The following is a 13,630-nucleotide window of genomic DNA, read 5'->3' as shown; positions in this document are numbered from 1 at the left end:
TTCTCACCTGGAGTTACAGCAACTCTTGTTCCTTGCCCAAATGATAGCTTCCCAAGGGTTCCTGTACTGACACAGCCAGCAAGTGCCTTACAAAAACCACCCAGGGACACTCAGCTGCCTTCTTAACTCCTCCTGTCCTGGAAGGGAAGCTAACTGCATCAGGAGTGTTCAGGGATGATGCCCACAGTCCATTTCTGAACCAGGCTCAGGGCTTAACCAAAGACACTACCCTCAGCCTGTTGTACTGAACTCTCTGCATCCCTTTCCTTTCTTCCCACTGTCAACTGGAAGCCTAAACTTCTACTTTCCACCATGGAAACCTTTGTCAGACCATTCTTCACTAGGAAGAAACCAGCTGCTCTTACCATCAGTTCATGCCTGCTCCTGAAGGTGAATTACCAGCTGCAGGAAGAACTCACACCCAGGGTACATGCAGTAACTCAGGCTGTAATCAACTTCATTTCTAGTGGTACCTCATTTGCTGGCAAACAAACATCAGCTCTGGCTCAAAATCTAGCTGTAGCTGCTCCACTGAACCTTGCCAGAACATGCTGCAGCACATTGCTGCTGCTCCTGGGGCAGATCCAAGCACACAAGCAGCAGCAGTACTGAGCTACTGCAGGTGAGATGAAATCTGCTTTTTGCCTCACTTTTTGTAAGCAAATAAAGTAGGTTAAGTTCTTAACTGCTCCTATCAAAGGGCTGATTGTCTGCCTGGGAACAAACATCTGTGCTGAAAATCCTGATGCTTGCTGAACACTGGATAAGGCCACTAAATCACTAAGATAAATCATTGCTGGAGGCTAAAGACCCTCAAAAATATGGCTCATCAAAAGATGTCAGCGATCAGGAGCCTCAGGCAAGGACATTGCCTTTCAATTTACCTGTAACTTAGGTTGTAAAAGCAAAACATCAAAGGCTGTGAAGAATCCATCAAAGTGCTGAAATATTCCAAGCTAAGTCCTCATTTGTCATTCATCATCTGCATTCTGGAAACTGAGAATAAAGCAAATATGCAAATCATCAGTTACTGTGAGGAAATGGTGTTGGACCTCTGTGGCCCACATCTGTATGCATGCTGTCCTCAGAAACCCAGGCACTTGCTTCCCAAAGCCTTTCACACTTCCTCCAGGCTTCCATGGGTTGCTTCTAAGTGCACTGCTCCTCCAGGAGTAAGCTTCTGATTGCCAGCACCAAAGCTACACCAGAGCAGAGCTTTGCAAAATGCTGGCCAGGGAAGGCTTTGATCCCTGACAGATGTTCTCCCTGCTTTTTAAATGGTATTTCAGCTTCTGATTGATTGTGAGCAATAAAAACCTTCACTTAAGAAACTGCCACTCTGCACTTCTCACTTGTTCAAGGAAACTCCATGCCTTGAGGCAGACCAGAAATGGATCCTACACATGTGAGTGATCCAAACTCAGCAGTGTCCCTCAGTGATCAGGAGAAAAGCACAGGCATTTTCCAACCACAGCTCTCAGCCTGAAGATATTAACTCTAAAAGAAATAAACCTCAAAGCCTTGTGATGAAGACAGAAGCAAAATCAGCTTGGCCTACGGATTGGACCTTGAATGGTTTGCATCAGAGAGCAAACCTGTGCTCATAGGTAATTGGGAAGTTTCCCATCGAGAGAAGAAATTATCCTTAAATTCCTGGATGCCAAAGCTCCTCCCAGCAGCATCAAGCTCAGGTTTTGAGATGACCTCACATCAGAGCTCTCTAAATTCCAATGGAGCATCTCTTCCAGAAAGGAGAGAAGGTCACATGCAGACACACAACACAGAATGGCTGTGCTTGGAAGGGACTTCTGAGGGTGCTACAGCATTAGTGTAGCATTGTTGGAGTCTGAGCAGTTCCAGTCCCATTTCCTTCTAAAGAACATTGGCATTGTCAGCACCCCAGGTGCTGAACAAACAGTGCTGTCAATGGCCTGGAATTTAAAACTCTGATCAACAAATAAAAATCATGGTTTGAAGTAAAAGTTTCCAGGAAGTAATTTTGTAAGATATCCAATAAGCAAATGAAAATGTCAGATATAATAAATAAGGATAGGAAACCCTTAAGTACAGAAGAACTCTTTGTATTTCCAGGCTGCAGTGTAAAATTGTCTGCAAATTAAAGTTTGAGAGGAGTAAATATAGTCCAAGCCCCCTGCCAGAGCAGGGTTCCCCAGAGCAGGTCACACAGGAACACATCCAGGTGGGTTTAGAAAGTCTCCAGAGAAGACTCTACAACTTCTCTGGGCAGCCTGCTCCAGGGTTCCAGCACCCTCACCATACAGAATTGTCTCCTCATGTTGAGTTGTAACCTCCTGGGTTCCAGCTTCTACCTGCTGTTCCTTGTCCTATCCCTGGACACCGGTCCTAAGAGCTCGGCACCTTCATCCTGACCCCCAGCTCTCAGATACTGAAAGACATTGATCAGATCCCTTTCAGCCTTCTCTTCTGCACACTGAACAGAACAGCCCCAGGGCTCTCAGTCTCTCTTCATGGCAGAGCTGTTCCAGTCCCTTCATCGCCCTTGCAGCTCTCCATTGGACTCTCTCCAGCAGGTCTCTGTCTCTCTTGAACTGGGAAGCCCCAAACTGGACACAGGATTGCAGGTGTGGTCTCACTGGGGCAGAGTAGAGAGGGAGGAGAACCTCCCTAGACCTGCTGGCCACACTTTGCTTGGTGCAACCCAGGATACTATTGGCCATCTTGGCCATGATGGCACATTGCTGTCCCGTGGAGACACTCCTGTTGGAGTCCAGAGGAGGCCACAGAGATGCTCAGAGGGCTGGAAAACCTCTCTTGTGGGGACAGACTGGGAGAGTTGGGGCTGTGGAGCCTGGAGAAGAGAAGGCTGCAGGGAGACCTTAGAGCTGCATTTCAGTATCTACAGGGGACCTCCAGGCAGGCTTGGGAGGGACTGTTCAGAAGGGCTGTGAGGATAGGATGAGAGGCAATGGTTTGAAACTGCAGCAGGGCAGATTTAGGTTGGGCATTAGGAGGAAGTAGTGATGAAGAGGTTATTAAATGTATGAATATGAATTATGAATTATGAAAATATTGTTGTTAGAAAAATATGAATAACCAATGGATCACTAACTTTTACACATGTTCTAGAGCACGTTCGTGAAATACATTCCATAAGTGGCTCAGTGTTATGATTAGAGCTTAATGGAACTATCTACAGACTATTTCTATATTTATATAACAAAGGGTGCAGTTCTGCTGCTTGGCCACTAGATGGCGACTTGGCTGGCTATATACAGCAATGTTATAATCTATGTGTCAGCGATTACTCTGCTAGACGCGGATGAGTTGAACTGAGTGCTAGTGGGTGGAAAGCACCTGGGAGATACTCTGTAGCTGTTGTTTGTAGCAGGGAAGAGGTCCGGCAGACTACTGTCGCTGGACTGGTTCCCAGTCGAGTTGGACGGCGGTGCTGGGTTACTGTCTCCTCTCTCTGCAGCAGTGGAGAGGGAATGATGGAACCTGGGCTTAGCTCGGAAGCAGGTTCCCTTCAGGACTCAGTCGAATCCCTCCAGACAACAGGGATCGGTCCTGGTCGGGATCGGCCCATGGGGTCGGCCCGTGGGGTCGGCCCTCGGGAGTCGGCTCGCACAACAGGGCTCGGAAGACACGACAGCAGGCAAGGCTGTGGGGTCGGCCCAGCTACGGCGATTCTCAGGGCCTCGGGGAGAGAAAGCAGCTGCGTTGAGCGGCGGCTTCTCGTTTACTGGGCTTAAAGGAACAGCGGGACGCTCGGAGTGGTCCCAGGTTTGGTGCAGTATAGGCACGAACAGTGCTTTAGTCTTCCCTGAGGGTCACAGGGCTCAGAGCGGCACAGGTGGTGGCTCCTCTCCCACTACAGTGGGGCTAGGCATATGTGGAGTCGGTCTCGATCAAGTCCTTTCTCCCTGGCAGCTGGGCAGATCTTACCCTCAGGGGTTGGTCCATGTCTCCGGTGGCACGGTGGGCTCTCCTGGTCGGTACGACTGGCTGTGGCGATGCTGGGCTCCTCGGGCTCAGCGAAGGTCCTCCCTCTGGAGATGATCCTCACGATTGCTTCTCACGATGCAGAGGCTTTCAGTATCGTGCAGGTATGGCAGAAGCTAACAACAATCAGCTCAATGGCAGAGGCTGTGGCTCGAGAGTTGTTCTCATGAGCAAGTACAGAGACAAAGTGAAAGAGGGGGCAACATCCAGCTCAGAGGCACAGAGCTGCTGCAGGCACTGCAACATCTCCTGTGGGGCCAGGCTGAGGGAGCTGGGGCTGGGAGCTGGGAGCAGAGGAGCCTGAGGGCTGCCCCCACTGCTGGGCAGAAAGCTGTGCAGGGCTGGAGCCAGGCTCTGCTCAGGGATGTCCAAACACAGCACAAGGGGCACTGGGGGCAAGCTGGAGCAGAGGAGGTGCCAGGGGAACAGAAGGGGAAACTTTGTCCCTGTGAGGGTGCAGAGCCCTGGGGCAGGCTGCCCAGAGAGGTTGTGGAGTCTCCTCTGGAGATTTCCAAATCCTCCTGGATGTGTTCCTGTGTGACCTGCCCTGGGTGCCCTGCTCTGGCAGGGGGTTGGACTGGATGAGCTCTGGAGGTCCCTTCCAACCCCTAATATTCTGTGATTCTCTGGTTCTCACTTCAACTACTCATCTTCTATCACCTGCAAGTTCCTGGCGCTGGACTTTCTAAAGCTCCTGGATCACAGACCAAGGGTTCCCTCCTGCCCCTGCTGGCAAGGCAAGAAGGCAAACGGAGAACCAAGAGATGTGCAAAGACAGCTCCTGTTGCGGGCGTTGGGCTGACCTAGTTCCCAGCTTTCCTCACTCAGATGTGCTGAGCACAATAAACACTTTGACCGGCAGTTAGCAGGAGAGATCAAGGAGAGATCAACTCACTTTCCATTCACCTCCCCTATTCTATCAGGAACTTGTTTGTGTTTGTGAGGCAGCAGAACAGAGAGATCAGACCATGCCCTGCAGAATGCAGGAATGTCTTTATTTTACTGTATTTTTAATGCTGCTTCAGACAACAGAAGGATTCAGCTATGTAGCATTGGCTGTTCTCAACACTGTGGTGCTGCTTAAAGCAGTGTCAGCACATGGCAAAGCCTACCTGACGTTGTGTGACCAGAACCTGAAATGAAGCCTGGTTTGCCATCTCGGTTATAAAGCTGAACTGAAAAGAATATACTGATGGAATTTGATGTTACAAAGTTAAAACTCCCAGCAAGTGTGGGGGCTGCTCTCAGTCCCTTTCGAGTCCATTGGTGATCTTCATTCCAAATGCAGCCCCTGCACAGGACACCAGCACAAGGAGGAGTGGCCAGAGGCACTGCTCTCAGCCCCAGCTGGGGCTTGCAGTGGTAGCAAAGAGCCACTTTACATCCTGACTCATTTGCAAAGCAGCTAACAGCAAACCTCCCTCCCCTCCTTTGGCACGAAAGTGCTAAGCAAGCCCTAAGACAGGTTCCTGTGAGACCCCACCTGCAGCACTGCCTCCAGTTCTGGGGGCCCCAGCACAAGAAGGACCTGGAGCTGCTGGAGAGGGTCTGGAGGAGCCCACAAAGATAATCAGAGATTTGAAGAACTTCCCCTGTGGGGACAGGCTGGGAGAGCTGGGGCTATTCAGCCTGGAGAAAAGAAGGCTCTGAGGAGGCCTTAGAGAAGCCTCCCAGTACCTGGAGGGGGCCTGCAAGAAAGCCAGGAAGGGACTTTTTACAGGATGAGAGGGAATAGATTGAAACCTGAGGAGGGGAGATTGAAACTGGAGATGAGGAAGAAATTGTTGAGAGTGAGGGCGGGGTGGCACTGGCACAGGTTGCCCAGGGAGGCTGTGGATGTCCCCTCCCTGGAGATGTTTTGCTGGTTTGGGTTTGCCAGTTACCTTCTGCACAGGGTGAGGGTCTTCCTCTAGGCATCCTCAGGGGCCGAGCGGCTAACCTGACAAAGCTTGAGGAAACAACTCCATGCAATGCAGAGGCTGCCTTGAAGCCAACAGTAGCTCAGTCAGTGTGTAAAAACCTGATTTCCTCTTCAGGATGTGGTCAGATTGTTTTTCAAAACAAGGGGGAGTTATCTGCAGGGTGGAGCTTAGCCAGAAGTGCTGACCGCAGCATCCTGCCCGCTGCTTCTGCAGGATGCCTTGGGGCATGCATCTGTTGGGGTCTGTCTGGCTGATGGCCAAGCTGCTGTGGAAACTATCACTCATCAAACCACCAGACAGTATTTCTCATTGGCCTCTTCCTAGTATCAAGGAGTGGGAAACCCCAGTGTGTTTCCTTCTCTCTGGCATGTCTGTCTTTCCTTGTGCTGGCATCAAGCTGTCCCTTCCCTGGTCTGTCCTCAGAGGTGAGCCTCTGTTTGCTGTGATGCAAATTCTCTTGCTGAGGTCTCTGCACAGGGACTTGAAAGACCAACTCTCATTCAGAGCCCTTAAGTCAAGCCTGCATTTCATGGTCCTGTTGAAGCTTTTTAATGTGCCAAAGAGAATCTCCACTTCCCTGTACAAAGCCTAGAGAGACAAGATCAGCCAGCAGGTTATCAATGCCACATTCCTAACATCACTGCTCACTATGTCTGTTGGATACCAGCAATCTTCATCCCAAATTCAGAAGAGAAGCCATAGGACAAACCACAGCATTTTGGCTTAGTAGAACTTTATTTTGGCCTTTGCTACATCGAGCTAAAATGCACCTGCATGCACTTTGCAGAGGAAGTACAGGTTTAATAAAGAAAGAAATGCTTCTAGGGGTGAACATTATTGAGCTGGGTTGAACGGAATCACTTCAGATCCAACAGAGGTCCTCTCACCTGCCCTGGGAAATTGTTGCTATTAAAGCTGTTTAAAAACCATTAAAGCTATAAATGGCAGCTCCTGTGTCTGAATTCCCTCAGCAGTGCTACAGCAGCAATGCACTGTGCCTGTGAAAGGGGTTGCAGAGGTCACAGAGCTACAGAGGCATGGATTTGTCAAAACTGTTTCAGCAGGGTGGATGCTTCTGTGCAAAGGCTGGAAGAGTAGGGAGACAAATTCTCCTTGGCATGAGGGTGAGGAACAATACACTGTCCCCAGCTCACGGAGAAAGCAAAAGCAGTTACTATCTTAACCTACATGAAGCAGCTAGGCAGGATGCAACGGTGAGAAGGGGCTGGGCTGTGCTCTGGATGATTGCTGTCAGATCTGGCACTGGCTGTTCCACCTGTGGTGCTGCTGGCACAGGCTTTCTTCTGCTGCCCTTCAGACTGCTGTTGTCTTGCTTCTCCCCTGTCTGGAAGAGCAAAATGTCTTGTTTGAGGCAGGTACCTTTTTAAAAAAACATGGAGCTGAGTCCTCCAGGAGGACCAGAAAGGTCCAGGAGAGGGACCCCAGAAAGCTGTAATTTTGTTATTCAATACAGAGTTCTGTTGTCTCTTTGTGAGATGGCAGCAAGGCCAACTCCATCCTCTCCTCCCTCCCTTTGGCTCTTTGGAGGGAGTCCTCATCTGCTGACATGAGGGAGGAGGCCTGCTGCTGGCCTTTAAGGGCCTGGATAATTTTCTCCTGTGCAGTTATGGCCTGCTAAGGACAGGGAGACAATGGGGGGGGAGGTGGGACGGGGGGAGAAAAGGTGCACTTGGGGACCTGTGGTTTAGCCTGGTTGGGGGAGGGTTTGGGAGGGGTTCATGTGTGCTGCATATATATTAGGTGTTAAGGTTCATGAATTCTATATTTTCCTGTGTATTTTTTAATACAGTTTCTGTATTTCTCTCCAATTCAATGAGAGCCTCTTCTATTTCACTTCCTTTGGGAATAAAATCCTCTCTGCTCTTTAAACTAAGGCAGTCTTTTAAACTGCATTTTCTGCAGTTGGTCCTACATGCCTTTGTCTGACAGCTGTCCAGACTCACAAATCTTAGGCTGGACTATCTTCTGTGCCTCTTTGTAGAGCTTAATTTTAAAATCCTCCCTCCCCCCTCTCTTTCCTCTCACTTCTTTACATGTTTGTGTTTTGGAGACTTTGCTTTTGACTCCTCATTTGTCTTGATTTTCCTCCAGGCTTTGCGCTCTGCCACTTGAAAGGCCAATGCGGTGCCCCTCAGGCATTTCTGCCAGCACCTGAGTTGGCTCTGGCAAGACAAGTTTGCTGCAGATAAAAGCCCCAGCTGGGGAGCAGTCACAAATTGCTGAGCTGCAGATACAGAAAGGCTTTCTTTCGGTTTAGGAGGCAGAGTGGGAGGGGCTGCAGTTTTGGGGGGGGGGGGGGTTGCTTGCTGGTTTTGTCCTCTTTGTTTTTTCCCCAGAAACCTTCAAGTTATTTAAGCAAACAAAAAAGAGAAAGGAGCAGATGAAGAGGTGTGATTGGCAGTGGAGTTAGAGAAGTGCACAAAGACAGGCCACCAGAATCCCTACAGATCAGGCCACGTGCCTCCTTACCTCAGAACAGAAACAGCTTGATGCTCATCAGTGTATTGAAGGCGATGGTTTTTGCCAGCAGGACTCTCAGTCCCAACACAGCCATGGACAGCATGTTCACTTTCTCCACCTGGGTATCTGCTTGGTGTTGGAGGAAAGATGGCAGAGATCGTGTCCTAGTGTGGTAGTGAGAGCTAGTGTTTCATTAGCTGTCCTTTCTTACAGGCACAGCCTAAAACTGTCACACCTAGCTTGGGATGTTGTGATGTTAGCAGGAAATGGCAACCCCACAGGTAACAGTTTCAAGGAAAGAAACAGCAGCAAGAGAAGAGATGATGCAGAAACATGGCAGGGGAGGAGGATGTCTGGAGTGGATTTTGCTTCCTGATGCCTGTCTGTTACTAAGCCTTGAAAAAGCATGTTGTGGTTGCTGAACAAGTTGTATTCCAGTTCCTCTGCCCCTCAGGAAATACTTTTCCAGGCATCTATTCCCAGCACAGTAATGTAACCACGTGTTTAGGTAACTAACCTTCTGTAGAGGTGTCTGTGGTGTTGCAAACCTTCCCTGTTGCTGGCTCTTCAATCTCTCCTGGGTTTTCATTCTCCTTTTCTGTAGGTTCTGTAGGTTGGTAAACAAAAAGCCTCATAAAGTGTATCCACATTGCAAAGGATTAAACACAACATTCTGTGACCCTTCCCGCAGGAGCACGTGGGCAGTGCAGCCAGGGTTCCCACGCTCAGTCACCTCAGGCATTAAATTGAGGCGAATATTTTGCAGGAAAGAATTCCTGAGCTGATTTGGTTTTAGTGTTTAAATATTCACAACGACAAAACCAATTCCTCAAAGCAGGAAAAGTGCTTTAGGAAGAGACCAAAGCCACATCACCCCTTCGACTCGCTGCTTTTTCAGGCTGTGCTCTAGAGGTTTGCTGCCGTGGGCTGAAGTTTTACTCGCAAGTAAATGTGCATTTTAAAAGAGATTGTGTCTCCTCCCCACACCTCTCACCCCCCCCAGAGAGTAACTCTGGGTTGTTAAGTACTTAAGGCTGTTGATTTTAGGGGTTTCAAGAATCTTTCAGCTCTACTTGCTTAAGTTTCAGATGTCTTAGAATCAAAGAAACCTTTAGCTTGGGACAGGACTTCAGTATCTCTGAGCCCGACCAACTCTCCCAGCACTGCCCTTCTGTCTCTGCTGGTCACCCAGGGCAGTGCTCACTGGCAGGAGAACCAGCAGGTGCTAGATGACACAGCCCCCAGGGGCAAGCTGCAGCTGTACCATGGCATCGTACCTGATGTGCTCCCTGTGTAAGGGATGCCATCAAATGTAGCTGTGCAGATCACCTTTGTGTCTTCTGTCATGTTGACCACTTTGATCGCATTGTACAAGCCCTCTGAGGTCAGAATGGGTGGACTCTGTTCATACACCACTTCATTAGGTGACACCTCCAGGCTGATGTTCTTTGTGTTGGAATTCCTTGCCAAACAAGCTGCTTTCCCAGAGCTGCCACCCTCTCCCAGATGCTTTGATTTCATCACAATGACTTCTGGGGTAGAATTTCTTCGATTGTCTGTAAAAAAAGGGCATGGTTTGATTTGATTTGATTTGATTTGATCACAAGCTCACCTGGGTTCTGTGTCACCTATGTATAGCTGGGACTAATTCCCAGCACGGTTAATGACTACCTGCCTTTTTTGTCATTGTTTCTTGCTGCTGCTTTCGAAAGACCAAAGAGAGAAAGTGCCTGGGAGAAGGCTTTTCAGAGGAGCTTCAGTTCTATAGGATCCTAAGCTTCCTTCTGCCAGAAGCTTGTGCCTGTATGTGGGTCCTTTGTCAGTAAGGGGCCTGCAAATGAGACCTTATGGCACCTCTCCAAAACCCTAACTATTCTGCTTTCCTAAAACAAAGCTCTAGCAAGTTCTTTCTTGTATATTCATGAGATGTGAAGGAATAACTGATTTTCCTTTACTCTCCCTCACCTCCCTCAAATCTTCTGTTGTGACTAAAAGGTCTAACCAAAGCAAGAGTGGCAGGGCAAAGAGCAGTCCTTTCCATTGCTTGCAGAAATGAAACACTGCCTCTAGAGCAGGGGTTCAAGGTTCACATTTCAATAACGAATGCTCAGATGCAAGAAGGATTTTTCTCTCTAAGATGGGACAGTAGGAGAGAAGCAATCAGAAGTCTGTGAATTGCTTATCTGCACAGTATCACAGAATCACAAAATGCTAGGTGTTGGAAGGGACCTCCAGAGATCATCCAGTCCAACCCCCCTGCAGGGTCACCTGGGGCAGGTCACACAGGAACACATCCAGGTGGGCTATGGATAGAAAGCTTACATTTTAACTAGGGACTTTAAAGCATGAAAGAATGGCTGCCTGAATTTTAGGAGGTAAAAAAAAAAGGGAAAGGAGCACGGGGGTGGGGAAGGAAGTGAAAATCCAAAGAATAGCAACTCAGCAAAGGCTGATGTGTAAGGAACACTTACTTGGCTCCACGGTCAGCCAAGTGCCCTTCCCAAAGACGAGCGCAGCAGTCACACACTGTTAACCATGCGGTCAGCAAAGGCTCTTTGTGCTCAGTCTCCCTACTCACATTTCCTTTGTAGGTGGTGTAACATGTCAGAGCCTCTTAGCCCTCTCTTTTCTTCTTACCTGAGAAGATCTTTAAAGGCTTCCCATGTTTCCTGATTTCTGAACAGCCTGCTTGCCAGTTTTGCCAGCAAGCTGCTTCTGTGGCATAGCTCCCTGGGTAGGATCTTCAGCAAGAGCAAATGTGCACAGTGCAATTGCAATTAATACAGAATTATTTCTTTATCAGACCTCAGAAGCCTCAGCTGAGTGCCACTCTTCTGAAAACACAGCCATGTATCCCTGCCACTGCTTGCCTTTGGGAGGGATATTTGTGTCACATTCTGGTAGTGGCATTTCTTAGCACAGGAAGTTATCTTTCTTTTTCTATTCTATTTCTTTAGTCTTTTTCTATTGAACTTTTTTCTCTTCAGTTCATACAAAGATAAGAGAGAACTAAAGCTTGCTGTAATCCCTTCTCACCACATTTCCCATTTCAAAGCCTAGGCAACTTGCTAGCCAGCTGCCACTCACTCTCAGTGGTCCTGGACATGAGGCAGTTGCACAATTTTAAGCCCTTATGTAACCTCCTTCCTCCCCTGTCTCCATGCCTCTGGAATTACATATCTGGTGACAGTAGGAGTGTGGTACCAGTGTCCAGAACCAAGTTCTCTCACAAGGGAGTGGAAGGTTGGTCTTAACACTTCTGTCCACTGTCAGCTCTTCACTGAGCTGTGCATTGCTGCTCCAAGTAAGCCAGTGAAAAGCCACAGGAGGATGGGACACTTTCCAGTAAATTTGGGGCAGAGAACACTGGGAATGCAGACTGGGAATAAATTCTAAGATCTTAAGTAGTGCACACCAGGTGTCTGGGGATCATGCAGTAAATGTGATATACAGAGAGGTAGCAGTTTCCGTGAAGCCTTCCTAAGCAGATACAAGTAGAGGACTCAGCTTGAAACCCTGGCCGAGGAGAGTGCCCTTTAGGGAATACTGCAGCAGGAAATTCCTACAGTGACCCAAACCCATTGGATTCTTTTGCCCTCCCCCACCTTAATTTTAGTATGACTTTTAGACACACAGTAACAGCACTTACTTGGTTCAACCATGAGAGTGGTGCCACTTCCAAATATGAGCTTGTCAGACCACACACTGCTAATCCTTATTGCAATAAAGAACTCTCCCCAGGCTGTTCAAAAGTGTTGTTCAAACCCAGCAGGTGAAAAGCAGAGTATCTGTCCCAGCTAGCCATGCATGCAGCTCCATGAAGGTGTCCAGAGCCACATTTTCTTCCATAATTGGAAAGAGGGGGAAAAAATAGAATAGTTGATTGATTTTCATTGTCTTGAGTGAGTACAGAACTCCCAAGGTCTCCTTCTCTTGTCTTTCAGAAACGCAGCGAGCTCAGAATTGCCATGACCAATACAAACATGAAAATAATGTTGCATTTGTCTCCTTAGTAATTTAAGTCACTCATTTCCTTCCTTTCTCAAAACACTGCCTTTTCACCCTCCTTGGGTCTTTGTACAGGGCCCCACATTGTTTGTATCATTGTGGAACTCCAGCCCCCAACACCGTGCTACACTCCAGTACAAAAACTGCCTCTGCCTTCTCTGTCCCTGCACAGAATTCTGTCACATGACTCCTCTAGTGACTTCTGACCCAAAATACCACATGCAGAAACAAGATGTGCCTGTCACAGAGTGGTAGGGCTTGGAAGAGACCTCTGAAGAGCATCCAGTCCAACAACCCTGCTAGAGCAGGATCATCTGGAGTGAATCACACAGGAACACATCCAAGTGGGTTTTGAAAGTCTCTAGAGAAGGAGACAACACAGCCACTCTGGGCAGCCTGCTCCAGGGCTCTGCCACCCTCACAGGAAAAAAGTTTTCCCTACGGTTCAGATGGAACCTCTGTGTTCCAGTTTGTGTCCATTGTCTCTTGTCCTGTCACTGACCACCACTGACAAGAGCCTGGATCCATGCTGCAGACCCTCACCCTTTAGATGTTTATAGGCATTACAGATCCCCTCTTAGTCTCCTCTTTTCCAGGCTAAATAGCCCCAGGTCTCTTAGCCTTTCCTCCTAAGGTAGAGGTTCCAGTCCCTTCAGCATCCTCATGGCTCTCTGCTGGACTCTCTCCAGTAGTTCCTTGACCTTCTTGAACTGGAAAGTCCAGAACTGAACACAGTATTCCAGATGAGGACTCATGAGGGCAGAGTAGAGGGGGAGGAAAGAAGTGATACTGGAATCAAAACACTTAAGCACCCTTGTGCATAAGAGGAAGCATTTCTATTTCTTGAGCACTGGGCTCCATGGGAGATGGGTCCAAAGCCTTGAAGGAAAAGTTTTGTGGCTATTTCTAGAGGAGCTTTTACAAAGTCACACCTACCTAATACAATTATTCCTCCTACCTATGACACATTGTGCTGGGTTGAGGCAGCCCCCTCTCTCCCCACCACGGGCAGGAATAAAACACTCAGACAAACGGATTGCAAAAGTGATGAAAGTTTAAATAGAAAGCAGTGAATGTTACAGAAAACCCAAAGCGCAGTGACAAAGAAAGATCCCAAAGCAAACCCAGAGGCATCCCATTCCCACCTGAGGGTACACCCGAGACCCTCAGGGCTCCTTCTTCCCCCTCCCTCTGCTGGGCTAGTCTCAGCTGGCCAGGCCTGAGACTGCCCATCC

General features: G+C 48.5%; 1 protein-coding gene and 1 long non-coding RNA gene across 2 annotated transcripts in view; both read right to left on the bottom strand.

Annotated features, from left to right (window-relative positions):
• Positions 1-13,630, bottom strand: part of LOC128898994 (M1-specific T cell receptor alpha chain-like) — a 176,387-nt gene that overhangs the window by 17,615 nt on the left and 145,142 nt on the right. Inside the window, exon 4 of the mRNA XM_054176878.1 lies at positions 8-61. Coding sequence (XP_054032853.1) covers positions 8-61 — 54 coding nt within the window. The remainder of the gene's footprint in view (positions 1-7; positions 62-13,630) is intronic.
• On the bottom strand, positions 7,159-8,989 carry LOC128899009 (uncharacterized). Its single transcript, XR_008463037.1, has 3 exons — positions 8,905-8,989; positions 8,397-8,513; positions 7,159-7,251 (listed from the first exon to the last, which is right to left on the bottom strand). It is a non-coding gene; the product is annotated as an uncharacterized LOC128899009 (long non-coding RNA).

This window comes from Dryobates pubescens, chromosome 36 (genome assembly GCF_014839835.1).
Source record: "Dryobates pubescens isolate bDryPub1 chromosome 36, bDryPub1.pri, whole genome shotgun sequence".
Taxonomy (NCBI): domain Eukaryota; kingdom Metazoa; phylum Chordata; class Aves; order Piciformes; family Picidae; genus Dryobates; species Dryobates pubescens.
The sequence above is the reverse complement of the archived record's forward strand: the minus strand, read 5'-3'. Positions and strand labels throughout refer to the sequence as shown.